The sequence below is a fragment of the Venustampulla echinocandica genome (assembly GCF_003357145.1).
Source record: "Venustampulla echinocandica strain BP 5553 chromosome Unknown scaffold_14, whole genome shotgun sequence".
NCBI lineage: Eukaryota > Fungi > Ascomycota > Leotiomycetes > Helotiales > Pleuroascaceae > Venustampulla > Venustampulla echinocandica.
Window position 1 is genome coordinate 327,655 of NW_022474219.1, and position 27,123 is coordinate 354,777.

Sequence of the window (27,123 nt, forward strand, 5' to 3'; positions counted from 1 at the left end):
GATATAATATAATTAATAATAATAAAAGAAGTAGTAAGTAGTAAGAAGTAAGTATAGAAGTAAAAGACGATTTATTAACTTAAGAGAGAAGAAGTTTTTAGAGCTTTTTCTTTATATTTATATAAGTTAAAATAATCTATACTTTTATTTTCTTAATAATTTTATAATAATAATAATAAAATAAATAACTTAACTTCAAGTAACTAAAGTAATTAGTAATATTTATAATAAATAGAAAAGTAAGTTCTTTAACTTTAATTAGATAAATAAATGTATAAATTTAGTAAATAGTTCTACTAAACCACATAGCTTGCGAGGAAGCAACACTATAAGTCTACATAGGAGAGCCAAAATCAGTTTAGTTCCTGTCAAGTCGTTGACCTCGAGGATGTCTATCTTACTGTACCAGAAGCCTTGGCACTACGTATCGCATTAGCTGTGGCCCGACCCCACCGTCCGCCGCCATCTCTGGCAGATAAAAAGCGCTGTTCTCCCCGCACAGGGGCGTCGAGACGTCGACATCCACAGCGAGCTCCTGGTTAAGGAGGCTCGTCATCGCGTATTTGCCGTCGTCGCCTAAGAGGTAGACATATAAGGATGTAGCAGTAAGCTTACTATCTACGTTGACGTAGTAATATATAGCTAGCACGCTTCCTAAAGTAGAAACACTTATTATAGTTTAGTTTATTAGATCTAGATATATACTATATAATATAGTTTATATATTAAATATATTAGATATATATATATTAAGAATTAATTATATAACTATAATATAACTTTAACTACCTGCTTAAAATAGCAGTTTTCCGTGATTCTCCGTTCCAGATGCACAACTTCGGAGCAGAGGCCTTCAGTTTCCGAGAACATATTATCGTAGTTCCCAGGAGCTTCAACCTTAGTGCACCAAAATGATTAAAACCTCTTGTTCTACCTACGATGACTCTCCGAAATTAAAGCAAAATGCATGGCCAGACCCTCCCAGCTTTCTTGATAATTCCTGGGCTTCGGTTGCGGAAGGCTCAGATTCTTTCATACATATTAGCAAGGTTAGCCGGAAGCTAATTCTCTAGGCGGGCGCTCCTTAGCCTGCGTATCCATCTCATGTATCTCCGCTCCTTCAATTTCAACAGGCCGATTGGGGGCTGTCTCGCCACTCAACTCGGGCTTTTCGAATTTCTCACTCTGCTGTTTCGATAGTTCGTCTTTGGTCCGACGTCGCTTCATGTATATGAATACGCCCAAAAAAACAAGAACGAACGCTACGCATCCGATTCCAATGCCCGCTTTCGCGCCTGTTGAAAGGCTAGTTGAGTTCGACTTTTTTGGATAGCTGAGACTCGCAGTAGGGCTTGGAGTTGTTGACGTATCTGACGGGTTTGATAAAGTATTCGGGATGTTCGTTGATATTATTGAAGATGACGAGGACGTGGATGTTGTACTGGTGAAAGCGGCCGCCTTGACAATAGAGAAGCTAGGGCTTGTCACGTTGGCAGTCTGGTTAGATGCCATGAAAGAGAATTGGACATCCGACATAATATTAAACCCCGAAACAAGATCTGCATAATCTGGCACGGTCCAGTTGTAGGATAATTTTGTGTTGCCGCAATCGTCAAGATATGTCCAATTAGATGAAGGAGAAGATCCAAAAATAAACGAGCCGGAATCTACTGACAAAAATTATAATTAGCAAGATGTCCGGTGGCTTCTTACGATGTTGATTCGAATAATTTATTTGTAAACTCACCAACGATTACCATTCGCCTTTGGCGGCAAACCAACCAGAGGGATACCACTTGTACTGTGCCGGAATCATTCTTTCCGCCCCACCATGAGACCTGAACATTTTGATCTGCGCTTATTGTCAGGCTGAGGGCCACGGTGCCAAATTCTGGCGAGAAGAACTTGTTCGAGTAGTCGACTCCTAGGCACGAAGGTTCTGCCATGGTCGCATAGGGAGAAAGCAATTCGATCTCTCCCAAGATGTCGTCGGATTCTTTGGAAATTTGATTATTGTTCCACAGAGCTTGATGCCAAATTAACAGTACCTATATTTAGGCGACGCGGCGTAGGTAGTCGAGACCAATCTTAATATCAGGCTACTTCGTATTATTAGAACTTCTACGTCGTGCCCCTTGCAAAGAGCCAACAAATAATTCCAACATCTGCAGGTTGCGCTTCTTGCATCGGAGCTGTGCGTCGTTGCATTTACCCGTAGTGTTAGATCTATTATACAGGGTCGGGAGGTAATTCGGATTGTACGCCTTACATTAAGAAGATCTACGTCATTAGAACCGCTGCGTCGTACCCTTTGCAAAGAGCTAACAAATAATTCCAATATCTGCAGGTTACGTTTCTTGTATCGGAGCTTTACGTTGTTATAGTTATCCGCCATGAAGGATCTTATAGTATACTTCTATAACTCCACTCCTCTACTAAGTTAAATCTAAGTAATATTATAATTAGATTATAATATAAAATCAATTACCTAATTACCTAGTTATTTATGCTCGTCCGTATATCTATACTTTAGGGGAAATAAAACTATAGAGTATAAATATCGATACGATTACTTCGATAAATAGAAAGAAGAAAACTCGACCCTTTCGGACTTGAATATTTAATGAAGGTGCTCGTGATCAAAGAACTCCACAGTCGGCATCAGAATACTGACACAGCTTGAACTGTCTACCGCTATATAAGAGAACTAGCTACATCCGATGGCAGATATTGGTGAGCAGCTCTGCGCGCCGTGACCGTAACCTCACGTGTCCCCCGTATTGCTACTGCAAGCTTGACCGGGCAAGTAGCAGTTGTAGATATAGCTAGACTGGAGAGCTGACGCCGCGTCGAGCGGCACCGCATATGCGTCTACGGACAGCCCCCCGATTAAGACGCCGGTGAGTCGGAAATAACCGTAAAGCCATAGATTAAGTTCTCGTCGACCCATTTGTAGCACAGATCACTAGCTATCTGGTGAGTCACGGTACTCGGATCAATAAAGGTGACCGAGGTTTCCGCGCGCGATGTCTCCTCTGTCTCTCGACTCTTATCTATTTTGATTGATGGACTTATGATAAGAGAGGAATAACATGTCGCATAGGAAGATAACTTTCGGTGGAACATTTGCTAATTCCAACAGTCGCTGCACGCTATGACATCAAAGCTTTCGGCATGGTCTGTTTACTCCGCTGTGTTGGATCTCCGGACTTTCGTGTGCTCGCACTGTATCTTGCTATCTCGAGGAGTAAAGCGTTGTCGCACTTACCTAAGATGTTGGATTTCTTATCTTAGAAGAGCCGAGGGACATCTGCGAATCACGACATCTCCACCGTTACAGCCGGGTCAACAGCTGGCCTTTCTAGGTGTTTTCGAGAAACTCTCCACCCGTGTCATCCGCATCGATCGAGAATGGAGAAGAGGCGTGGAGGTGGACCGCCGGCTCTTCCCGTTAAACGGAACCCAGGCGACAAAGCAGCGCCACAAGGTGGAGACCTAAGTGGGGCCCTGGCCCTGGTGAGTTTCAAGGGTCAGATGTGAGGATCAACATGGTTATGTGCCGCATAAGCTAGGTCAAGGTAAGTATCCACACATACAGTCTTACTAAGTACCTCGGAAGTAATCGTTTACTTAGCGGTCTTTGACTCCGCAGGCGGCCCGATCCGGACGCCGTTTCCCACATTTATGTCCTTGTCATACCCTGTGTCTACCGGTACATTGTTGGAAAAGACCCCAAGCTACGGATGCGTATTTCGGAGTATTTGCCGCGTAAACGCTTCCGATCAAGGCCAGCCAATGAGAAAGACAAGCGTGAGGTGACCGCCAGTTCCACATGTAATTCCCAGAAACGGCCGGAAGATGGGAGTGCAATAGTACGTGCATTTAAAAAGCCACCAACATTACGGCTTTTTTCAATTAGGGCGATCTTCACCGATGATGACTCCAAACGTTCGCACTTGACGGGAGACTGACAAAACTCTCTCACCAACGCGCCATGGATGCCTTAAATTCCATCGAGAACGGTGTCGAAAGCCTCAATATCCCGACCAGTGACAGCACCAGCAACAATGGACACCGAGAGCAGGGACACCGAGAACCATAAGGTTACCGGCGCCAAAGAGCCTAACAGATCACTTGAGGTGCGTACTAAAATCCAGCATCAGACATCTTACTGGTCATGGTTAGGAATATTTGCAGCTGATTATTGTACCCATAGCTGGAACCTCCCCCGGATTTCCTGCAGCACCGCTCATCCATCTTTGACAAGCTCAAAGCCACATACGACGAAGAAGTCAGCAGTAAGAATCCACGCGCAATTTTGATAGCTATAAACAAACACTCTCTAATTGACTGTGAACAGGGAAACCCCATGACAAGATTGAAATCGCTCTGTCCGATGGCCGCTTGGAGATTGGCACGGCATGGGAATCTACTCCAGGACTCATTGCACGAACAATTTCAAAGTCATTATTTGAGAGGACGGTCATCTCTGTGATGGATGGAGAGCTGTGGGATTTAGAAAGACCTCTAGAGAAGAGCTGCAAGCTGGAGTTCCTAGACTTTGAGCACCCCAAAGGTGCGCACGACTGAGAGAGACATTTGACAACAATCTTGTGCTGACAGCCTCATTACATAGGCAAACAAGTGTTCTGGCACTCGAGTGCTCACATTCTAGGAGAAGCTGCAGAGAGGAGATTCGGATGTCACTTGTGTAATGGACCACCAACAGAGGATCCACCTGGATTCTACTATGACATAGGGAATATGAATGGGTAAAGCCTCTTCACCACTCCAACATGTGAGTAACGTTAACATGATATCAGCATCACTGTGCAGGAATCGGATTGGAAACCTCTGGAGACTATCGCTAATCAAGCCATCAAAGAGAAGCAGCCATTCGAGCGATTGATTATGTCGAAGACGAACCTACTCGAAATGTTCAAATACAACAAGTACAAGGTTCATTTCATCCAAGAGAAAGTCCCTGATGGAACGAGCACTACGGTGTACCGCTGCGGCCCGCTCATCGATTTGTGTGTTGGACCACATGTACCACATACTGGTCGAATCAAAGCCTTCGCAATCTTGAAGGTATCCAAAGCACTTGTCCGAATGGCATCCAAATATGAACTGATATATAATGCTAGAATTCTTCTGCCTATTGGCTTGGAATTTCGGCGAACGAATCCCTTCAGCGCATTGCCGGCGTGTCGTTCCCTGAGAAGAAACTGCTAGAGAAGCACAAAAAATACCTACTGGAGGCCGCGAAGCGGAATCATAGAAAGATTGGGCAAGACCAGAAGCTTTTCTTCTTCGACGCGGTTTCTCCAGGTTCCTGCTTTTTCCTTCCACACGGTGCCCGCATCTACAATGCCATGCTAGATCTCCTGAAATCCGAGTACCGGAAGCGCGATTATGACGAGGTCATCACGCCTAACATGTTCAAAGCCGACCTATGGAAGACTTCGGGTCATTGGGACCATTATGACGATGGCATGTTCACCTTCGCAGTGGAGAAAGAACAATTTGGACTTAAACCAATGAACTGCCCTGGCCATTGTAAGATTTTTGCCCACAGAGATGTTAGTTATAAAAACCTACCTATGCGTCTTGCAGACTTTGGCGTTGTTCACCGAAACGAGTTTTCGGGGGCGTTGACAGGCTTGACTAGAGTACGACGATTTCAGCAAGATGATTCCCATATCTTCTGCACTCAAGAGCAGGTATGTGAGCATGCATTCTACTCTCTTACTAGATATCTAATTTTGTTAGGTTGAGGAGGAAATCAAAGGCATTTTTGACTTCATAAGTTCCGTTTACGGATTGTTCGGCTTCACATTCAAACTCAAGCTTTCCACCAGACCGGAGAAGTACCTAGGAGATATTTCTACTTGGAACGAGGCCGAGACCAAACTCGCGACAGCCCTGGACTCTTTCGCTGCAGCAACCGGTGCTGTGTGGCAGGAAAATCCTGGCGATGGTGCCTTCTACGGTCCAAAGATAGATATCACCATGTACGATGCCCTTCGGCGCGATCATCAATGCGGTACCATTCAACTCGATTTCCAGCTGCCGCAGCGATTCAATCTACAATACGTGGCCAAGGAAGAGCCTTCCGGCCCCAAAAGCGTAACCGCCGGCGAAAGTGAACTGTCTCCTGGGTACCACCGGCCAGTGATGATTCACCGGGCGATCTTTGGCAGCTTCGAAAGAATGTTTGGTGTTTTGACAGAGCACTTTGCTGGGAAATGGCCATTCTGGCTCAGCCCTCGCCAAATTCTCATAATCCCAATCATGTCAGCAGTCAACGGCTATGTGCTGGAAGTGCAGAAAATCTTTAAGGAGAAGATGATGTATGTGGATGTCGACTTGAGCGGCAATACTTTGCAGAAGAAAATCCGGAATGGGCAGATTGAGCAGTATAACTTTATCTTTGGTAAGAAATACTGACCGCACCCTTGGAGCTTCGTAAGGCTGACGTGCGTAGTTGTTGGTGCACAGGAGCAGGAGTCGTGTACAGTCAACATTCGAAACCGGGATGATCAGACTACGCAGGCCAAAGGCAGACTCATTCCATTGCAGGAGGCAATTGACAAGCTCGTCATTTTGCGAGATGAGCGAAGGCTGATCAATGCCATTTGAAGCTACCATTTTCGAGTTCTGTGCGCACTGTCTAATCAATGCTACCGTTGACACAAACGTTTAGCGGGAAGGTTGAAGTACACGAGGGTATACAATGGACGATCATAGATATTAGTCATTGCTGCTACAGCGTCGCTGTGTGCCAAGGAAAGTCGAGACATCATGACATACTCTAGACTACGGACCCCTCAGCAGTGTTCTGATTTTCCCGGCCATTCTTCTTCCCATCCTTGCCTTTCCTTATCCTTGCTTTGCGTAATTTGAGATTCTCAGTACTGTACGTTGCTCTTCCTTTCTTCACTAAGGGTCGAGTCAGGCAGGTTCGAGAAAGTTGTTCTTCGGCTGTTGGTTCTGAGAATTTCCCCGGTGCTTCTGATCCAGCCGTACCCTCGCAGCCCCTCCGAGCGGCAAAGCTGATGTATAGATAAGATCAGCCCAATTTCGACAGTTAGGCGCTCATTAGTTACCACTTAAGCTGCTTAATTCCCCTCGCTGAACATTTCGCACATGCTCAGACTAGTTTTCTCTCTGCCCAATTCGTTTTTCAACTCCGTGCACAGAACACTGTCAACCACCGAGATATCCACCTTATCCTGTGTATTTGCGCCCGGGCCTGCGCCTGTTGCGTTGTTGCGTGACTTGGACATCGGGTCAAGTTCGTGGAAGATCTTTACTGCCGGTCGACGGGTCTTTATGGGAATCGAAAATTGTGCCTCTCCAGACCTTTCGTTCAGACTGTCCCTTCTCCTTATACAAATACTAGCCTTATAGGAATGAGAAGCTGCTTGATATTTGCGTGGATTTCTCAACGAAAGATGGGCATGAGAAATATCAGGAGCCGCACGAAGTGGGAGATCAGGACGAAGCTTATCGACATTTTCTGAGGTTGAAGTTGAGAAAATTGAACGGAGGGCCCACTGAACAGGAGAAAGATGCGGATTTAGAGCAGAGAGGGAATATTCAAACTTAGAAGATCATTAAATCTGTGGCCCTTCTACAGTTTCTTAAACCCCCTCAAAGCCTATAGATACGCTGCATATGAAGATATTTCCGAAGGGAACCTATCCATAGCTGATTCTAAGAAAGAATCTTCAAGATGACCCAGTAAATGACCTCCCAAACCAAAGTCCCAACCCCACTTTGGGACACTGAGGTTCAAGCATTACACCCACCTTCTCCACATATTCCAACCCGCCCTTGATAATCGCAACATCGTCGTTCCGCGCAAATATAACATCTCGCCTCGCTAATCCACAGATAATGTTTCGAGTGCCAGAAAACCAATCGTACGGCACGAAGAAGTGCCGTGAGTATGAAACAGAGCGGCCGAAAGTACTCTTGAGACTCGCGGAACACACCCATGAGTGTGTGTCGAGGAAGACAAGCTTTCCGTTTTCACTGATGCCGATGACGTGCGAGACGTAGTCTGCTAGGAAGTCGATTTGCGAGCGTAGTCTTGGGCTCAAAAGTGCGGGTGGGATGGGTGATTGAAGAGAGGCGGTGACCTCCCTGGTATTAGTCGAATCATTCTTTTGATTTTGTTTGGTATTGTTGCTGATGTCGATGTCGAAGAGAGCAACATCAACAGAGTATAATTCTCGCCTGTTCGCTGAACCGTTCAATTCAGACATCTCCAGCAGAATTTGTGGCTTGCGCTCCATTATGAATGGAAAGATGGATTTCAGCTGTAGCCCCTCGACATCGATGTCAAGACAAACACAAGCAACTTCCGACCAGTCATCCCACAAGTAGATCTTAGCATATGCACCATCAATACAGATGATTTGAAGCGGTGACTGTAGATGCTGAATCCATTTTCGAATCCTAGGCTTCTCTGAGTGTCCACGAACCCTTTCTTCGTGGCCGGTGATGCTCCAGAAGTGGTCTGATTCACGAGTCGAAAGGATGAACTTCCCGGCCGCTTCGCCTGGTAGCACTTGGATGATGGTACTGCCGCAATCAAGACGACACTGAAACAGTTGTGTGTCGATTTTCCAGCTGGGGGGTTTACCCTGTTGCAATTTCCACGCAAATATGGTGTTAGATGTGTCGACACTCATTACTACGCCAGTCGATGGCAACCAGATTAGGATGTGAACAAGTGATTTGTGGCGATAGAGTGTACCCATCTGGACACCGCTCCTCACATTGTAGACAGAAACCGAGCCATCTTCCTTGCCGCAGAATGCTACCTCTAAATCTTGGTGCAAGATCATGGCACTGATCCTAACTTTGCTATCAGATAAGATTGCCTCCACAACAGAGGTCGATGAGTCCTCGCTGCTATCGTCGCTAGCTATGTCACGCAACAGAACTGCCGGCTCCCAGACATTGCATTGAGAGCCTCTGATATCCGTAAAATGGAGACCATCTGGACTAAAAGCTAGTTGCTTGATGTAGAAGTTGGATGATTTTACCCTGTAGAGTAATCGTAAAGTGTCAAATTCGTACACCTGGATGATCCCAGAGCCTGCACCTCCCGCAAGCAAGCGACCATCCGAGCTGGCAGCGAGAGTATGGCAGTCTGCTCGGAAACTACACTGTTCTTGGTCATTGAAGGGATCGAGAATCGCTAGTTGCCCATCAAGATAAGATGCAGCCAGAAGCCCAATATTAACGTTGGGATTGAAGACGAGAGCAGAGATGACATGGGTGCTAGTTTTGCCATTGGACAATTTTCTGCCACAGTTGCCATAGAACATATCTCCGGCTAGATCCCAAAGTAATATAGGCTTTCCGCTGTACGCTACAGCCAGCATTTGATGGCTTGCAGATATTGATATGGCGCATGGTGGTCGGCGAAATTGCGTGGTAGTCTGGTCGAGAGAATCGTTCCATAATCTGTCTGGTTTTCGTGCTCCGTCATTGTCCAAATCCCATGTTGCTAGGCTGTTTTGATGCGAAGCAGCCATGAGTAAGTTTTGGTCAAAGGCCAAACAGATGGGACGTTGAGGGGCCTGAAAGCTGTGGACTATTTCGCCCCTGCGAATGTCCCATATTCTTACATTCTTCATGCCACAGGATGCCATGAGATCAGACTTCTCCTTGAATTGCAAGAATTTGACAGCCTCGCCATGGTTGAGACTTCTATATTCCTGGTAAGATGATGCATGATACAGATTGATTGTCCCATTTGTGAGGCCAACTGCCAGGAACTGGTCACCAGCACTGACCGCACTCGTCTGACCCTGGTTGAATTCAATGCAGGATATTCGATCATCCCATTGAGAATTTGAAAGTCCTACAATCGTAAGCCTTCGTCCATTGTTGGCTGTTTTGTATACCGAAGATGCCGTGGGACAGAATGGAAGGACAAGAGAATAGATCGCGGAAGGTGACAAAACAAGTGCGTCTGCAAATTTAGCAGTGATACGAATGAGATCCGTGGTCCAGCCTCTGATGAGCGATACCTCGCTGCTGACGGGAGATCGTTCCGCGGAACATGCATTGAGATATGATCGTAAATGCTTTGCAACGCGAATAAAAAGTATGAGATCTTGTGTCTGAGCGATAATCTCTATCCACGATAAGACATTGAGTTTGAGGAACTTGTCCACATGAGACAGAAGGTCATTTGAGCGGGGGTCGGCATTCGCTAGATGGTATGAAAATGTCGTACAAGCGTATTGTGAAAATTCTCCTCTCTTTATGGCGATACTAGACTGACATCTGCCCGTTCGAGGTGGCTTCATTTTATCCCCGGTGAGGTATATGAGACAAGCTTTTGCAATCCGTGTATGTGCCTCCATTGGCTTAATTGCAAGCTCGGAATTCAAGTTGGCATCCAAAAGAAATTCTCTGGCTGTCTCGTGGACCATCTGAACTCTGTCAAATCGATCAATGGCTACTAGTTGCCCACACAGTGCCGTAATAGTTTGGTCCAGTCCGTGACAGGTTTCGTTGGCGTCTAGTTTGAGCGCAATATCAAGCTCCATCAAAGACATGGGTCTAGTCGCACATGTTGCCCAAATTAGTATGGCGCGAGCCAGCTTGCGTCCATGTGTGTTCTGTGACATGGTATCTAAAGTCCGCTGGTACCAAGGCTTCATATCGGAAGGCACATCATCAAGGACCTGGTTGATATCTTTCTGACTATAACATTTGGACAATTCATTGACGACCAAGATTGTCCAAAGGAATGACCCATTCGATTTTTGCAATATTTTTTCCACTAGAGCAGTACGGTCATCGTCATTATGCAGACGAAAGGCTTTCGCCTTGGATTGGACAAGGAGCTTGATGTCTGGAAGGGTGTCTGCCGTAGAGATCTGTTGGAGTTGGTATCGACGGGGGCCGAGGCTTTTGAAACTCTCCTCGAGGTCTCCAGTGATTCGGCTGGTGATGAGGACTCGCAGTGGCACGGAGGACTCGAGATTGTTCAACATAAGGTCAAAGAGAGCCAGTGGGTTGACACATTCATCCAGCGCATCAATAATCCAGTAATGACTTGAGAATGTCGTTTTGAAGATGCCGGAAAGAAATAATTTCCGCCAAATGGTACGCTCATTGTCCCTATCGAACTTGATATTATCCCTTTGCATCTCTAGCAACTTTTGGCGGACTGCAAAGTCAGAGCAAGCCATCTGGAAAGCCAAAGATCTCAGACAGGCACCCAGTCGTGATTTGGATTTATCTCCATACTTAAAGAAGAAGAAACTGCAATTTTCTTTTCCATTTCTTTTTTCATTTTGCAGATGATCGAAAGCGTAGCCTGCAAGGATCGATTTGCCAGCAGCTGGTTTTGCGCCGATCCATAAAACAGTGGGAGCTAGTTGCCCAAAGTTCTTCCAATTGAGGAAGGCATTTTTGGTTGAGAACCATTCACATGTCCCGGACAATCGTGCCTCCTGCGCAGTACCAAGATCACTATCGAACTTGTCCAACACTCCTAAATAGCTTTCGAGATCCTTCAGCTGGCTATGCCGTAAATCTTGCTGCGATGTCCGCACTGCTGGGTTTTTAGTGGAACAAACGAATCAAATCAAGGATGGCTGTAATTACCCGTCTTTGATATTTCGATAACAGTAGTCTCAAGAGAATTGCGAAGAATCTGATAGTTGGGATCCGCGATCGAGTCAAACTTGCAGATTGAGCGATGATCGGCATTCATGAGCATCTGCTTCTCATCGCGAAAGCCCATGACTGCTGAGTCCGGCGGGACAATGATTCGACTGAAGATTTTCCCCATGCTAAGGGGCAAAGTCTCGTAAAAGGACCAGAGATCGAGGTCTCGCTCATAGTTGCGAAAGTCATCGCTGATGGTTTGAATGGTACCGGAGTCTCGTTTGAGCTCTGCGACGTATTCGCGCGGTATCGAGGCGAACTGAAGAATATCGCTCAAGAGTTTGGCGGAATCGGAGCCACTGTGCGGAGTGGCAAGGAAGTATATTGAATGCACGCGGTTGGCCAGAGATTCATAAGCGGCACTCTGTCTTGCTAGATTGTAAGCCTTCTTAATTACCAAACCTCCCATACTATGCCCGACGAGTACTATTGGTGTATCCGCATCTCTCAAACATGGCAGCGTGCTCATCTGACCCAAAAGAGATTTGCCGAAATGAAGTATGTTCAGGAAATTGACCTTGCCTTTTGCCCAGTCCGAATCGTATCCGAAACTGTGTATTCGTACATTTTGGAAAGCTAGATCTCTAGGAAGCCATTCCCGTGGCCAAAAGTCTTTCACCGAAGTCGTCTTGCTCCATGTCTTTCTCGATCCACCGCCAAGGCCATGAACAAAAATAAAGTCGACAAGAGGCTCTGTTGGAGCATATAGAAGGTTAAGGCCGAGAGGTCCTTTTGGATCTGCGGAAAGACGTTCGGTATTTTTGGCCCCCTCACCGAAGCGCGGAGAGCCAGAGGGAATTCCATGAGCTGAGACGACTTCTGGTATGGGCAGTTCATTATCTTCGCGTTGAGAAACACTAAATGATTTAGCAAAAGTCAAAGATAGGCGTATCAACAAATGCTCTTACGACATCTTGGGGTATCTTTCCAGGCTCGCAAAGCTTAATCATTGCATAAATCCACTTGAGCATCGACAGGTGTCGCTTCTAAAGCATTCTCGTAGCATTACGATGATTGAAAGTTGTGCTAAAGTGTTTCAATTGTGCTAGGTTGGGCAATGTGATTCGCGCAGGTTGACCTGGTTGATAGCCTTGTGGAAAGCACTCATTAACAGAGTGCTGCTGATCAAAACAAGTAATCGAAAAGCTCTGTCAGCAGTTCATTGAAGCATGTTGAAATCGCTTTTGAGCACATACTCAGCGGGGGGCGTCTTATTTCTCAAGCGCCCGCCCCTGCGAATGGCATGCCCGAGCCCGGGGCAATTCATCGTATCATCCAATTGTGTTGAAGGCATAGCCACTGCATGTTGTACCTTTCGTACTCTGCACGGAGCGTACACGGCGTGGGCAAAATTGCAGGGGCTGCCTCCGGGGTGGCGTATTGGTTGGCCAGTGAGTTGCGGAAGCGCCCACCATCCTAAACACGAACAACGCACCTATATCCCGGCAAATGAGGGCTTTGTATTTTTGTCTATCGTCAGAAAGATAGAAAGCTCCTCGAAGCCTCCGCTAACGCTGTAAGTGTGCACCTCGATCAATAATCGCGGTCGCAATTCAGGTCTGCCTCCTCGATCATTATATGAGAAACTGCGACTGAACGAGAGCGATCCTTTCTTCAATTTCGACTCGCTGATGGCGTCCGAAAAACCCATCCCCACATCGCGGCTGGCAATCATGAGGGATACATGGAATATGCTCTGGAGCAGGCTCGACGCTCTCCTCCAGCACCCACCAAGTTTTGCGTAGGAGCCGTCCTTGTCGATGCGGATAAGAAGGTGCCGAATACAGGGTTGTCTGTGCCAGTTCCGGGTACTCGAGGTATATGTTAGCAATCAAGGCAAAGTAATGTAATTATGGCGTCCCTTCGTTTGTCCATCGAGTATCTCTCACTAAGCTTCCGCGTAGCCCATGCCGAGTTGCTGCCCTTTCCAGGTGCCTCGCCAGGGATATCACTGGGTGCATTATGAAATGTATGAAGCGCAGTCTCTTTCATATATTTAGAGATTAGGCCCAAGGCCTTCACTTCTGCGCCTTGTTCACGCGTTTCCATTGCAAGATATACCTATGCAGGTCAGTCAGTCTCACGGCCGTTGTTGTGGAATGCAACTCCCAGAATTAGGTTCCACTTACATCGTACACCGAGCGAGCCTGCGGGTGAGAAGCCAGGAAGTTCAAGGTCTCCCGCAGCCCGTCGATGTCCTCCTTATCATTCGGGATTATAATAGCGCGGATGATCTTGTCCTGGTCGAGCTCGATCTCCGTGATCGAGTCTCTCATCTCGTTGTCTCCGCCTCGCTCGAGGTAGCAGATACTCGCTGGATTGGGAGGGCTACTTCGCATGGGAAGAGGACGGCAGAGGACGTGTGGAGCCTGCTGCGCCTTATTTGCCGTAGTGTGCGGCTATTAGATGTGACTGGAGCTCTCTTTAGAATGAAGGTAAGTCAGGATACCTAGTTACGTAGGGACATTATTTTTGCATTCTCACTGTAACAGTCAGTAAGATGACGCAATCATTCTGAGCTTAAAGTCTGTCCGCTGAGGCGTTTTGAGCGTGCGTAGCGAGCGAAAAGAACCAGTAGCTAGACAGTTATTCCCAATCGGTCTGAATTGCGAGACATGACCTTCGCGTGTAAAGTAACGGCGGTGACATCCCGCTCAGGCTACCCAAGAAATAGCATTTTTGTTCAACTAGACCCGCATGTGACACTGACTGTGTTAGTTGTCTTCCTACTCTACCTCATGCGACATCGATGACGGCAGCTTCAGGATTTGTTGCCAGTGATAGCAGCGTATCATTTGCGCTCAATGTCCCCAATGATCAGGCCGATAATACAAGCTAGTATTTTGTCCTCGCAGGACCAAGCGCCTCACCATGGATTATTAGTTTCATTACGATGTCTGTACGACCATTTCTAATTCCAAATAGTCTGGACTCTGTAGGTATGGGCAATAATCAGATGAAGGATACGTTGATATTGATAATGCACGCGGATTCTACTGGAAAGAACGTCACTGTCAGCCCGCGACTGTCATATGGCAATATCGAGCCATCATATACATACATCGAATATAAAGTACACAGTCGCTCCAGGCAGCGGGATTTCGAATGGCTCAATGATGGCTAGTGTGCGATGATTTTACAAGTTATATTTCTTCTATTCACACGTATATATTTATTAGCTAAAAATAGGAATCGAAAGTAAGTAATAGCGAGAATCTCTTATATTATCGGTTAAAACAAGTTCTCGGCTTTATATAAAGATAATAAAATTAAAGATAGAGAAAGTTGGAAGTAATATAGAGAAAATAGAAAGAAACTAAGAAATATTTTACTACGAAATAAATTAAATAGAAATAAATTAAATAGAAATTTATAGAAATTTCTTTATATAATAAATTATTAGTTATTATTTTATAAATATATAACTGAAGTTATAATAAGTTTCTATTATATAATATCTTTTGACTAAGTTCTGCGGTTTAAGCTCTTAAATTCAGCTAGTTTGATCGCTGTTTTATGTCCCTTCAACCGCTCGCCAAACTCTGCCTGCAGCGCACGTGCTTTAGTTCCTATGGAGCGATTCATGTTCCCCCTCAAAAGGTTGCTGGGTTGTCATTCAATCTCAATTCTAAGTTTAGGAGGTAGAAACTGCTCCTTGTTAGTCATAGTAAGGGCTCCTTTTTAAGGCCACTCCAGGCTGTCATAGACATCGCAGTTTCCGCCCTCCCTCGCAGCTTCTAAACTCTTTTCCTCACGGTTCCCTCTTCTCCTTCTCCTTAAACTCTTGACAAGTCTCGCGCCCTTAGCTATGGTTTCTTCCTTTATAAAGACTCTTCGACTTTATTTGGTCGTCGCTGCTATCTGCACTACTACTATAATTCGGCTTTTCACTTACTTTTACTTTGCCTAACCTCTTCACTTTCTTCCTCCCAAAAGCCGTGAACTTTGAACACTCGACTATCTATTGCCGTCGAAATTAGCTGCAAACTCCTCCTCACCTCCTCCTTAACAGCATTCCGACGTGACCATGACTCCGATTCAAATTCCAGTCAATGACACCCTCGAGACGCTTCAGAATGTTCTTAAACGGCGGAGAGAAGCTCAAGAGGTAGAACAGAGAAAAGTCCTTAGCGGAGGAGATTATCAACAGATAGAGGATAATTATAACAAGACAGCATTTATACCACCCCTTAATGCCAACAATACAAAGGCTAGTATATACTACACCAGATTGAAATGGACCAGGTATACTCAGCAAACATAGAGACTCGATGTTAAAGACTAGGCCAGGCTAATAAAGTGATAGATATTGCGCGCACAAAAAGAAGAAGTCCTAGCGGAAAGCTCTCCGCGCTACGCAGTGTACCAAGGGAAATATAATGGGCTTCTTAAGCTGGATCTGTGAGGAATATATCGTGCCCAAGCTAGAAAGGGGGAAGACTAGGAGAAGGAAGTCAGTTAATCAGTATTGGCGAGATTTCAAGATACTCTACCGTCGTGTCAATGGCTCTTATGTTAATGCAAATGACTCCCACGAAGTCGTCAAGGTAAGTCCAGGCTCGTGGTTCCTGTTCTCGGTATGCCGCTAATCTTACTATGAAAAGTTTATTAATAGTCAACTCAAGATCAAGTATAAGTTAGATAACACGCCGAAGCCCAAACTAGTAGCAGGGGCAGACACACTGCTCCTACTTTTGGTCTATCTTTGGGCCCGTGATCAGTCTATATTCCGGACAGAAGGCGATCGTCTAGACTTTGCGTGTACGACGCTATTCCAAGCTTACATAGGCGGTCGACCTGCCGAGTTCGTTCACGCGTCGAAAAGTACTACTAGCCAAGATCCTCTTAGCGAAAAGGAAAAGACCCCTAGATTGGAGCACTATCAACCGTCTATCCATCCTAATCAGCCCGATAGCGACTATTCCGACTATGAAGATAATAGCGAGGCAGGCGATGAGATCCCCGACGAGGATCTCTTCGATGACTACACGATCCCCTTAGACGAGGATGAGCGACTCTCTAATAATAATAATGAGACAGACAATGAAAGGGTTATTAAGGAGTAGGCAAGCAGGTGCGACAATTCAGCTAACGAGTATACTAGTAATAGAGACATCTTCATAACAGAAGATGAAATGGAGAGCTTTGCGATAGAGGCCGAGGAAGTGAGCAGCCCGGTCGTACGGAGCGTTTATGTCACGCCGCTGGCTGGGTCTAACGAGGAAGTACGGGAGACGAAAGCAATCTGTTACGAGGACATCTGCCTCTAGATCGTCGAGAATCCTCAGCCGTGAGAGAGGGACCTACTCGCTATAGAGGTTTTCCTTAGGAACTATAAAGGTGTAGATAACAAGCCTAAACCGTATGTATGCCTCCCCTAACCATCGTCCTAATTAACCTTGCCTCGGACAGGACTATCTTCTTGTTTCGTAAGAACGCTCTCCAGATTCTATGTCCTATTAGCTATGTCTTAGTTCGCGTTATCATAGACAAAGCAGTACTAGTTAATGGTTACACGTCCGCCTGGCCTTTCTTCACGACAAATCTTCGGCGTATCGGCCAGAAAGCAATGCGTGTCAACTGGAAGCCTAAATGGCTAAAGCGCCCTCTCTTTCGGAAATCTGTGCTCGAGGAGGGTGAGTGGGTGAAGTCTAAGATAGAGCCTATAACCTACTCGTTTTATAATTACGTCTTTAGGCAATGTGGGATAGGCATCGGCTTAGAGGAGACCTTAGCCTCGTATTGTTTCCGGCGAGGACTGCTTAACAAGGTTAATAGTATATATCTTCCTTCTTCCCCGATATGCTTCACGTGGCTAACGGCAGTCTTAAGGTCATTCTTCCGATGCTATGCGGGATCAAATCGCGCGCCACGCTACGGGATCCGGGGTTTTCAACGGTTCGTATATTAATAAGCATGTGAACTTCAATTCACAAGACGCTTATCTCGAGAGTGAGGTCTCCGAAGAAGGCCTCACTCGTGTGTTTGCCTATATGAGCCTTCGCTATAACCCGGGAGCTCCTTCCGGTGTGCCTTCAGAGTTGTTGCATGAACTCTTGACCGAGGACACTAAGATTGCAACCCTCGGGCGAGAAGTGGAGGAGCTCCGCAAGGATATAAAGGCGACGTATAGTCTTATTAAGCACGCACTAGCGGAGAGGATCCAAGAGTATAGGTACCTCCAGCAGCGGCTAAAGAATGCCAAAAAGAGTCTAATAGATGAGTTTAACACGGTCTATAGACAGGATTATTTCTCCTGTGTTTATAACGAGATGATGAAAATGTCGCTTGACCAAACCGCGATCGTGGAGCCAGGCGACGAGCCTATGGTCCAACACGCGCTCGAGGAACGGAATCAACTATAGGAGGCCCTCTGTGACTTCTCTCGGGATCTGACCTCGCAAGAGATCGTCTCGCGCAAGGTCGCCGCAATTACCCTCTTGATTGCGCCCGCCTCTCGGCGAGAGTGTCAGACACGCCAGCCGCGATAGCCCTCAACTAAATGCAAAGATCTAATTAAGCAAGAGGATCCTTCTCTTGCACCCCCTCCCTTCCCACAGCCTGACTCACTTATGCTTGCATGCGGGAAGAAACAATGTATTATATGCTTCTGCGATACACGGCTGCTGGAGAAGGATTGGAGACGCAACTTCTCCCGTGTGTCACATATGATGACCCATGTTGAGCGTCTGCACTTAAGCAAGCTTTTGCCTGGTGAGAAGCCGGTCTGTCGACATATTCAGTGCTCTCCCGGAGGTTGGGGCTTATTCTTTGACAAAATAACGCAATTTAAGATTCACGTGGCGGAGGTGCATAAGATTAACCTTCGCGCCTCTTAGGCGTCGGATAGATCCTCCTTGACGAAGCCGAGCGTGTTATCGAACATCTCAGAAGACGAAAGGGTTATACGTCCGCCGCGCCCTTTTTCTAAGACACTTGCTCCTAATCACTCCCGGAAGTATAGGGATTCTCAGAATCATGAGAGGAGCTGGCTCTCGATAAATTGCTTTAGATGTCTCGACTGTGACTGGAAAGAGCAGCTTGGGAGTTTTTAAGGAGAAGCACGAGAAGATGAACACGGCGGCTCTACAGAAGTGGCTATTCGAAAGGCCCCTCCCGTTTAGCTCGTCCATGTGAATAGTCGTGACCTAAGGGGCCCCGAAGACACCGACACTTTTAGCACCGATATCCTAGAAGTAAGTAGTTATATCAGCATCATATCTTTAGCCTAAGTATATATATACGGGTAATTTCCGAGTTAGTAATAGAAGTTGTGTTTGAATTTAAAAATTTACTGTAAAACACTTATATAAATTATTAAAAATCGCTGTTTAGTAACTCTACCTAGTACTTTTATGCTACTTTCGAATAGACCTATGAAGTCTACTCTACTAGATAGTCCTTAGCAAAAGTCACAAGACAAAATGCTAGATGTCAAGTTAGAGTACTAGAAACTTTGCGATATAATATAGAGGAAAGGATATACTTCGAGGTCATCTAACGCCGTTGAATAGGGCTTTAGTAGAGCTAAATGGCGAACATAGCGGGTTCGGCGAGCTACGACTCTGCCAGTTTGTGTCACTCGGAAGCAGGGCATTGTTAGGGGAATAGACTAGTGGAAAGGGAGCAGTATGTTGATAGTATCACCACAAACGAAGCAAAAATCCAAATCAGATGAATAGCTCTAAAGTTCGTACTTTATCATCAGGCCATTATAGTTCAGATGGCATAGTGAACTTATTAAGTGAGGCTTTTTATTATGGTTCGAGGTGCATATAATAACCTGGTCTAACTCCTAAATCTTATTTGTAAATTGTTATCAGATATCCAAATTTTTAAGCACGACTATATCCTACTACAACACGATGAAAAGAGAGAGCAATTCACAGAAGGGGGCGTTAAGGAGGAAGAAAACTTTATTAAAAAAGTCCTACGAATTAGGGAAAGTTCCTGGGATTGATATCCTTGTATATATCCGCCGAAGAGGTCGAATTACTACGTACCGATCGATTAACGACGAATCTTGGTAGCCACTGAAGTCAGACATTGTGAGTTAGATCAAATGAGGGTCTAATGTATAACTAATCATGTCAAGGATGACGCATACCCTATACCACAGAACTTTCTACCGCATCACTTTGAAAAAGCAGGGGAGTCGCTAGGTTATAGAGCAAACATTAGACTTGATGAAGTCGATAAGTAGACAGAGTAGCAGGATATAAATACATTTCCAAATTCTACCATTCCTCTTTTCTTGAACGGTTGATCTCCTACCCATATACTCAGGACTACTTTTCCATTTTGCTATTTCCGTTTTGGCCTACCTCCGTAAGCAACTGCTGCTTTAACCTGCTCGATCCTTTCATACATACGAGATCTTGTCCCATTAATTCTGACTTTCTCTATGCGATCGAGGCACACCCTTATTTCTGCAAAAATCTCGTGCACTTGGCTAAACTTGTCCTCCACCTGGCTGAACTTGTCATCGAACGTAGCGGTAAGGTCATCGCGAAGCTGCGTATCGCCTCTCTCGATAATGTCTATCTAAATCTGCAATTTATCTCGGATATCGCTGTCTTGTTTCGTGCGATGAGTGTGATATGCGGCTATAGTCAAGTATAGACATGGCGGGGATGATGTTGATGATAGAGTGACGTGGAAATCTGAGACTCGTCATCACGCTACTGTGTCATGATCACGTGATCACTCTAATCCAGTGTGTACCTGGGAAAATCCTTCGTAAAAATGACATAATCCGGTATCTTTGGTGCCCAGATATTATAACATTATATATAGCCTAGTAAACATTTGTTTATAAAAGGTCTAAAGAAGTTAGTTTTTTATTAAAATAGGTTTTTACTAGAAAGCACCTTAGTTAGTAATACACGTGCTAATTATAATCTTATATTTTTAGTCTTTTATTAAAAAGTTTACTTTATATAAAAAGTAAAGTAATATTATATACACGTGACAAATATAGTTATAACCACGAGCTGTTTTAATATAAACGCTGAATTTCAGGCTTTATTTAAGCTTTTCTTGCTATGCTAGTGTATTCGCTAGCGACAAAACATAATACCAAAAAGAAAATTCTATTTACTGCTAGCCTACACGTCTATTCTGCTTCAGCATAGATTAGATAGCCTCCGTCAGACCATTCAGACCCTGTTACAAGCCCAATGTGCGCCGATCCCTCGGATAGGCAACATATCCATCGCTAGGTTGGTGCGTTTGCCGGGCTGTTGGCGGCCTGCCTTACAACTTGTTTTATTCTTGGGTCAGAGTGACTTCTCTTACCTTTGACGCCTTTTGCTCGGAGCTGGGTTCGTGTTCAACCTTGTTACCATAGGTTGTATAGGCCTCCTCAGTGCGGTTCTGGAATGCGAAGCCTGCAACTGTTAGTACGAACGAGAATTTCCCTATATGGGACAGAACCGTACCTGGTTGAGCAATGTTTAAGGCGAACACTGCCAGGATCACCATTACCGACTCTAGCCCAATAAACAGACCCTCCTTGCGGAAGATTGACCCACTGTATCCTTGACCGAGCTCGGCAATACGGTAGCAGCAACGGATGAGGATAAAGAGAATAGATGCCGAGAAGAAAACGCCAAAGATCTCGAGGCGCGTCGAGAGGATCCGGCGTTGATCCACTTGCTGAGATTTACGGTACGAGATGTAGCGGAAGAGGTAGTCTAACGCCATAGCGGTGAAGGCAGTAAGAGTGAAGACCTGGAACGCCAGACCTGCAAGCGTGATGTACTCGCCCGATTTGTCACTTCCCACCGAACTCGATGATAACGCGCCGCCCACGGACTGCAAGATCAAACTAACGATATCGCAAGGCACAAACACCCACACGTATATCTTGACCGGAAACCTGCACGCTTCGGGGCCCAAAAAATTCGAGACCCTGGCGAGCGAGACGTAGATGGCGGCGGCGAAGAAGACGGGCGAGATTGTAATGCAGCAGATCTCGATGATAAAGCCGTCAAAGGAGAAGGGGTTCTGGTACAGCAAAACGCGCCCGCCGTAACCGATCATCTCGCCGATGCAGCCGAGCGCCATCATGCTGGCAAAGAACCAGGTGCGGTAGCGGATGCCCTGGGCCAGGTGGATGAGCATGGAGACGCCGAAGAGGGCGATGAAGGCGATTTGCACACCGAGGGCGGGCCGGTAGCCCTGGAGGGAGGCTTCGACGGGGCATAGGGCGAGGGTGCAGTTGGCGTCGGGGCCGAAGGAGACGAGGTACTGGGAGGGATCATTTTGGCCGGCTGCTTCGGGGGACGACATTGTGGTAATAAGGGGGGTGGAAGATGCGTTGAGTCGAGGGTGGAATGGACGAGACTCGACTTAGGGTTAGGAAGTGTCGGAGTGACAGAGGTGGCAGAGCTGCCAAAGAAAGGCGGAGAAGGAAGGCAAACTGGCTTGATTTCGTGGTAGAGCAAAGTCGTAGCGGGCCAGAGAAAGTATATCAATGAAGAGTGAGTGGATGCCAGAGTGTTGTGAGCTGAGATGAAAAACCAGACTATGGTTCAAAAGGAGGATGCAAGTGTAGTCTTATTAGTAGATCAAAGCTGATGCCTGTCGCACGACACGTCGACCTTAGGAAGGAGACGCAAGCATTGCCGCCCCCTTCGCAGGCATTGCGTGTCGCGGCGATCGATAAGTGTTGATAGCCCCGGGAGGGGCGTAGGAGGAATTCAACGAAGCACGGACTGCTGCACCATCGCAGGAGGCTGAGAGTGCTGACCCCCGGGTGCCACTATTTTCAGGAACTCTCAGCCGACGACGCGTGGGAGGCGTGGTAATTATATTGTCCGGCACCTCGCTTGCCTAACACAGTAGATTAATCTAATGTTGCCTGGTAGCACCTTGGCTTGAACAGGTTTCGAGCTCGTTTTAGGCCGTCCTGGGAGCCATTTGCGTAAATGTTGATTCTGTCCAGGAAGCGGCCGACAGACATGAGCTCAGTTATTCTGGAGATATCTAGAAGCCCGCATAGACGACTAAAGTGGAAATATTTGGCCATGTACGAAGTAGTTCCGTAATTAGATACTGCGAGGCAATACTTCAAGATCAGCCTCGGGCTTACGCACGCAGCAGGTCAATATGTACACGAGTCCCAACAGTGGGTGACGGAATTCGTGACGCACGCGTCCCTTACGATACTTGTTTCTCCAAGTAAGTCGAAATCCTGTCCGAAAAAAACAACCGTACGAAGCTCAGATTGAGTACCACCAACTACCTGTTGGTAAGCGTCAATCACAACGGAAGTTAAGGGAGCAATACCAAGGGGGGGGTGGGAGATATAAGTGTGCCCTTGTTAAGAAGGTTTTATCTGCTATAAAAACCGGGCAGAAAGGTTTTACCTACGGAAACACACATCTTTACCAACCTATCTTTGAGTTCTCAAGCTGTAAGCTCTTGAGCGTTCGCGTTTGGTTTCGTCGGACTGAAAACGGCTCGCTGATGACAGGACTCTGTAGGGCAGGATTTACGGCCAATTGCAACTTGCTCGCCGTCGAATTTCGCACTGGTCCTCGGATGTGGAGCCGAAAAGACGTTTAATTACCGCAGTCCGGACTGCGCCAAAGAGATCCGCGCTTACACACGCAATTGGTAGGGCTGGCGGGCGGTATTGCGGGGTCGAGGATGAACTAGAAATGGAGCTCTACGGACGTTCCTAGCTAGATAAGCGAGAGCGAGACGCTAAGCTAAGCGAGAGCGAGGCGCTAAGCCAAGCGAGTGCGATGCGCTAAGCCAAGCGGGTGCGAGGCGCTAAGCCAAGCGAGTGCGAGACGCTAAGATAAGCGAGTGCGAGACGCTAAACTAAGCGAGTGTAACCCGTGACTCCCAACAGGACGGGGACGGGCTGCCTTTTTCGTTTGGCCTTAGGCCAATATCTTAGTCAAATACGATACCTAGCGAGGCAGTATCCTATCGAGTGCTGTCGCTTGCGACTTTTAGCGTGGTTTTTCTAACTTTGTTTAGCAGGGTGTATCATGGCCAAAACTTGATACAAAGTATAGCTATTTTATAGGAACTTAGTTAAACTTCGATTTTATAACCTTATAACATTATAATCTTAATTTACTTATAACGTGCTAGTATATGCTGTCCCGGGTGCAGAGTCTCGTACCTTCATGTATGCCAAAGCCTGAACAACGCTAGAAGTCGTCTATAGCACTCGATAGGATAACGTGCTATATCGGTGATTCGTGGCCTCTTCCGCACAACCTCCACACATCAGTATACTGCTAGCCTCTGTACTACTAAGCTCGCTGTGCTATATTATAGCATGTGTTTCATACGAGGTTTGGACTCAACACCTGAATCTGGTGTAAGACCCCAAGCTGTCAATATCAATCCCTTCACGTGTCCGAGATGAGATCCTTATAAAATCATTACTTACTGTTTCCAACTTACAAGCTGTTATCTACAATCCGCCTGGCAGCTACTCTTGGCAGCTTGTTCGCAAATCATGCCAGATCTTTCGACTTATCAACACCTAGATTTAGACCAACATCTACGCTACTACTTAGCAGCTACTCTTACTAGCTTGTTCGTAAATTATATTAGATCTTTCGATTTATTAATACCTGGATTTAGACTAATATCTACGCTACTACCTAGCAGCTACTCTTGCCAGCTTGTTCGCAAATTATACTAGATCCTTCGACTTATCAACACCTGGATTTAGACCAACATCTACGCCACCGACACCCATTGAACGATGCACCCCCTCGTGGAACCGAACCGCGATCCTGCGTTGCTACCGGTAGATCCATCGGCTGATTATGTATACGATAGTAGATAAATTACCATTCATATACCGACTATTCTGTATATAACTATTATTAGATTTATATAATAAAGAATAATTTCAATTTATAAAGAACTTATTATAAGAACTTATTACGTTTATCTACTTAGACGTTATTTACAGGGAGGTTCTTTTCGCGGTAGCTAAAATACTTTGGGCTAGTTCTCTTGTATTTTGTCTTGCTCGTGAGCTGCAAATCCTCAATCGCACTTGCATAGCGGATTAGAGTGCTCTCGCTCCACGCCGTCCCCATAAGCGCCAGCCCAAAAGGCATTCCAGTATCAGGGTTCACGCCAGCGGGGAGTGTGACCACGGGGTAGCCAGCCTGAGCGGCGATCTGAATCGACTGCGCAACATCCGGCGGGACGAGGAGCGCGGTGAGGTTCTTGCCATTATGGTGGAGAGCTGCGTCGATGCCGTCCTCCCGTGTCGATTTACGGCAAAAGTTTAGAGCTTGCCAGTAGGTCTCGTCCATTATGCCCTTCGATGCGAGAGACGCATCGAAACCATCCTGACCGGACTGGAATGCGGGGTGCACGTTTGGGAGTCCTCCTTCCTCCCCGCTCTCATTGTTGAACTTGACAATGTCCTCCAGGCTCACCATGTCGGTGTTTCCAAGATCGGCAAGATATGCCTTGATGTCGTTGTAAAAGTCCGCCTTTATATACGTGTATTCCGACTCATTGGGGTATCCTCGTGTTGTGCCATAGTCCCAGTTCCAACCATCTGGGCTGACAATGGTTGCGTGGTTTGGAAGCTCAGTCCCATTGATTATGGTTGCACCAGCGGATTTGATGAGCTTGACGACCTCTAAAAGTTGCTGCTGCTGGTTTGCACTAGCATATTGCCAGAAGCTAAGCCACGGGAGACCAAATACGGCGCCTTTAAGTGCCTTTTTCGTCGCGAGATATTGAGCAAATCCGTTGGCTGGAGCCTTTTGAACGAGGGTGTAATTGTCACGCGGATCTTGGCCATAGATGCCGTCAAGACAGTAGGTTGCATCGCGAACTGTCCGGGCGAGACAGCCTACACTATCCTGGTTGTGACTTTCCGGGATTACCCTGGTGGAATTAGTTTTGTCACGTTGTCAATAATTGAGAATCTCACCCAGCTCGAGACGTCAGGCCGACAGTGGGTTTTATTCCTACAAGAGCATTTCTCTCGGCCGGATTGATAACTGAACTGTTAGTACTATAGTTTATATCAATCGGCACAAACAACTCACCACTTCCATCAGTCTCGGTACCAAGCGAAAAAGTGATCAAATTCGCAGCAACTGCTGCACCACTTCCAGAGCTGCTGCCACCAGGGTTGACAGTCAAATTGTATGGACTCCTGCACTGACCACCTCGAGCGGAATAGCCCTCAGAGTAATAATTGGATCGCATGTCTGCCCATTCACTGAGAGTCGCGTGGCCCATCAGAACCGCACCCTCTCCCCTGAGCCTCGATACGACGTGCGAATCTCTTGGGACGACAGACCCCAAGAGCGCCCAGCTCCCTGCCGTTGTCTCCATCTTGTCTTTCGAAGCGATGTTGTCCTTCACAATGAATGGGATTCCATGCAGCTTGCCGCGGACGTAGCCTTGAGCACGCTCGCGATCGAGAGCTTCGGCAATTTGAAGGAAGTCTGGATTCACCTCCATGATGGCCCTGGAATCGAGTCAGTCGGTGTTGTGGCAATGCGTAAGCGTCATACCTCAAGTAGGCGTCGGTCTGGTATATCCTCTGCAGATAGCACATTACAATCTTGACAGAACTCAAAGTGCCATTTTTCATTGCGTTTTGAAGCTGGTCAATTGTCGCCTCCTCCAACTTGAAGCCATGGCATAATGGCATTGGGAACTGGCCGCTATTCGCGGCGTCGCCAGATCCCAGCTGAGGGAAGTAGTATGGAAACGGCGACACCAACGTCTGATCGGGTGCAGCAAGCTGACTGGCGTTTTGTTCCTGGGTCCTTGAACCAAGGGCTGGTCCAGCAATCGAGGGCACCGTGAAGGCAACAATCGCGCCAGCTGCGGCCAGACTCGTAGACCATTTTGACAACATCCTGACTCTGACAATGGCGTGTGCCACAGCAAAAACAGTTGATATAGACAAGACAAAGCTGTGAGAAGGCAGGAGAGGCTTAATTTAAGAAATAAACAACGGGATTAGCGCTAGGTCCAGGCTGGATGACTCTCGGTAGACTGCATCGTTTCGCGAGCAACGTGGTATGCCAACGTGGAGAGGCCGTGCACACCCTAAATACGAAATTCGCAATATCAAAAGCATACCACAGTACACAGACGCTGCAAACCCCTATCAAAGTACTGAGATACCCAGCGCTAACTGGGCTAATACAGCCGGTTCTTCGTGCTGGTCGCCAGTACGGACTCGTAGGTCGAAACTGCTCATCGTCGATTGTGTAGGGGATCACAGCTCGGTGATTAGGATACCGAAGAGATCTGTTTTTTAAGTTATGGGGGGTTTACGGAGGGTAGTTGGGCAAGTATTCATGGTTTAACTAGTAGGGGTGTTTAGCGAACTAGGGCTGTAATTGGCCGAAGCCCCGCTGTATCTTTTGAACGCCTCGCCCTTTTTTTAAAGTT

General features: G+C 46.5%; 8 protein-coding genes across 8 annotated transcripts; 3 read left to right on the plus strand and 5 right to left on the minus strand.

Moving 5' to 3' along the window:
- Positions 1-1,050: 1,050 nt before the first annotated feature.
- On the minus strand, positions 1,051-1,946 carry BP5553_10300 (uncharacterized protein; the record flags this gene model as incomplete). The annotated part of the gene is made up of 2 exons (XM_032018923.1): positions 1,051-1,667; positions 1,748-1,946. The coding sequence occupies 2 exons, from the start codon at positions 1,944-1,946 to the stop codon at positions 1,051-1,053; spliced, it is 816 nt and encodes a 271-aa protein (XP_031864947.1).
- A 2,121-nt stretch (positions 1,947-4,067) lies between these two features.
- BP5553_10301 (Uncharacterized protein) lies at positions 4,068-6,642 on the plus strand (the record flags this gene model as incomplete). The annotated part of the gene is made up of 8 exons (XM_032018924.1): positions 4,068-4,139; positions 4,217-4,298; positions 4,361-4,576; positions 4,637-4,772; positions 4,824-5,091; positions 5,148-5,723; positions 5,773-6,436; positions 6,488-6,642. 8 exons carry the CDS (start codon positions 4,068-4,070, stop codon positions 6,640-6,642), a joined length of 2,169 nt encoding a protein of 722 aa, XP_031864948.1.
- A 479-nt stretch (positions 6,643-7,121) lies between these two features.
- Positions 7,122-12,619, minus strand: BP5553_10302 (Uncharacterized protein; the record flags this gene model as incomplete). Its single annotated transcript, XM_032018925.1, has 4 exons — positions 7,122-7,559; positions 7,815-11,590; positions 11,644-12,563; positions 12,615-12,619. 4 exons carry the CDS (start codon positions 12,617-12,619, stop codon positions 7,122-7,124), a joined length of 5,139 nt encoding a protein of 1,712 aa, XP_031864949.1.
- A 758-nt stretch (positions 12,620-13,377) lies between these two features.
- Positions 13,378-14,045, minus strand: BP5553_10303 (uncharacterized protein; the record flags this gene model as incomplete). Its single annotated transcript, XM_032018926.1, has 3 exons — positions 13,378-13,517; positions 13,596-13,767; positions 13,836-14,045. 3 exons carry the CDS (start codon positions 14,043-14,045, stop codon positions 13,378-13,380), a joined length of 522 nt encoding a protein of 173 aa, XP_031864950.1.
- Positions 14,046-15,733: 1,688 nt separating this feature from the next.
- On the plus strand, positions 15,734-16,976 carry BP5553_10304 (uncharacterized protein; the record flags this gene model as incomplete). The annotated part of the gene is made up of 4 exons (XM_032018927.1): positions 15,734-15,951; positions 16,100-16,253; positions 16,311-16,768; positions 16,811-16,976. The coding sequence occupies 4 exons, from the start codon at positions 15,734-15,736 to the stop codon at positions 16,974-16,976; spliced, it is 996 nt and encodes a 331-aa protein (XP_031864951.1).
- Positions 16,977-17,275: 299 nt separating this feature from the next.
- BP5553_10305 (uncharacterized protein) lies at positions 17,276-18,071 on the plus strand (the record flags this gene model as incomplete). Its single annotated transcript, XM_032018928.1, has 2 exons — positions 17,276-17,342; positions 17,539-18,071. The coding sequence occupies 2 exons, from the start codon at positions 17,276-17,278 to the stop codon at positions 18,069-18,071; spliced, it is 600 nt and encodes a 199-aa protein (XP_031864952.1).
- Positions 18,072-20,923: 2,852 nt separating this feature from the next.
- BP5553_10306 (uncharacterized protein) lies at positions 20,924-21,999 on the minus strand (the record flags this gene model as incomplete). Its single annotated transcript, XM_032018929.1, has 3 exons — positions 20,924-20,956; positions 21,004-21,095; positions 21,147-21,999. 3 exons carry the CDS (start codon positions 21,997-21,999, stop codon positions 20,924-20,926), a joined length of 978 nt encoding a protein of 325 aa, XP_031864953.1.
- A 2,639-nt stretch (positions 22,000-24,638) lies between these two features.
- Positions 24,639-26,581, minus strand: BP5553_10307 (uncharacterized protein; the record flags this gene model as incomplete). The annotated part of the gene is made up of 4 exons (XM_032018930.1): positions 24,639-25,593; positions 25,640-25,709; positions 25,758-26,185; positions 26,232-26,581. 4 exons carry the CDS (start codon positions 26,579-26,581, stop codon positions 24,639-24,641), a joined length of 1,803 nt encoding a protein of 600 aa, XP_031864954.1.
- Positions 26,582-27,123: the final 542 nt, after the last annotated feature.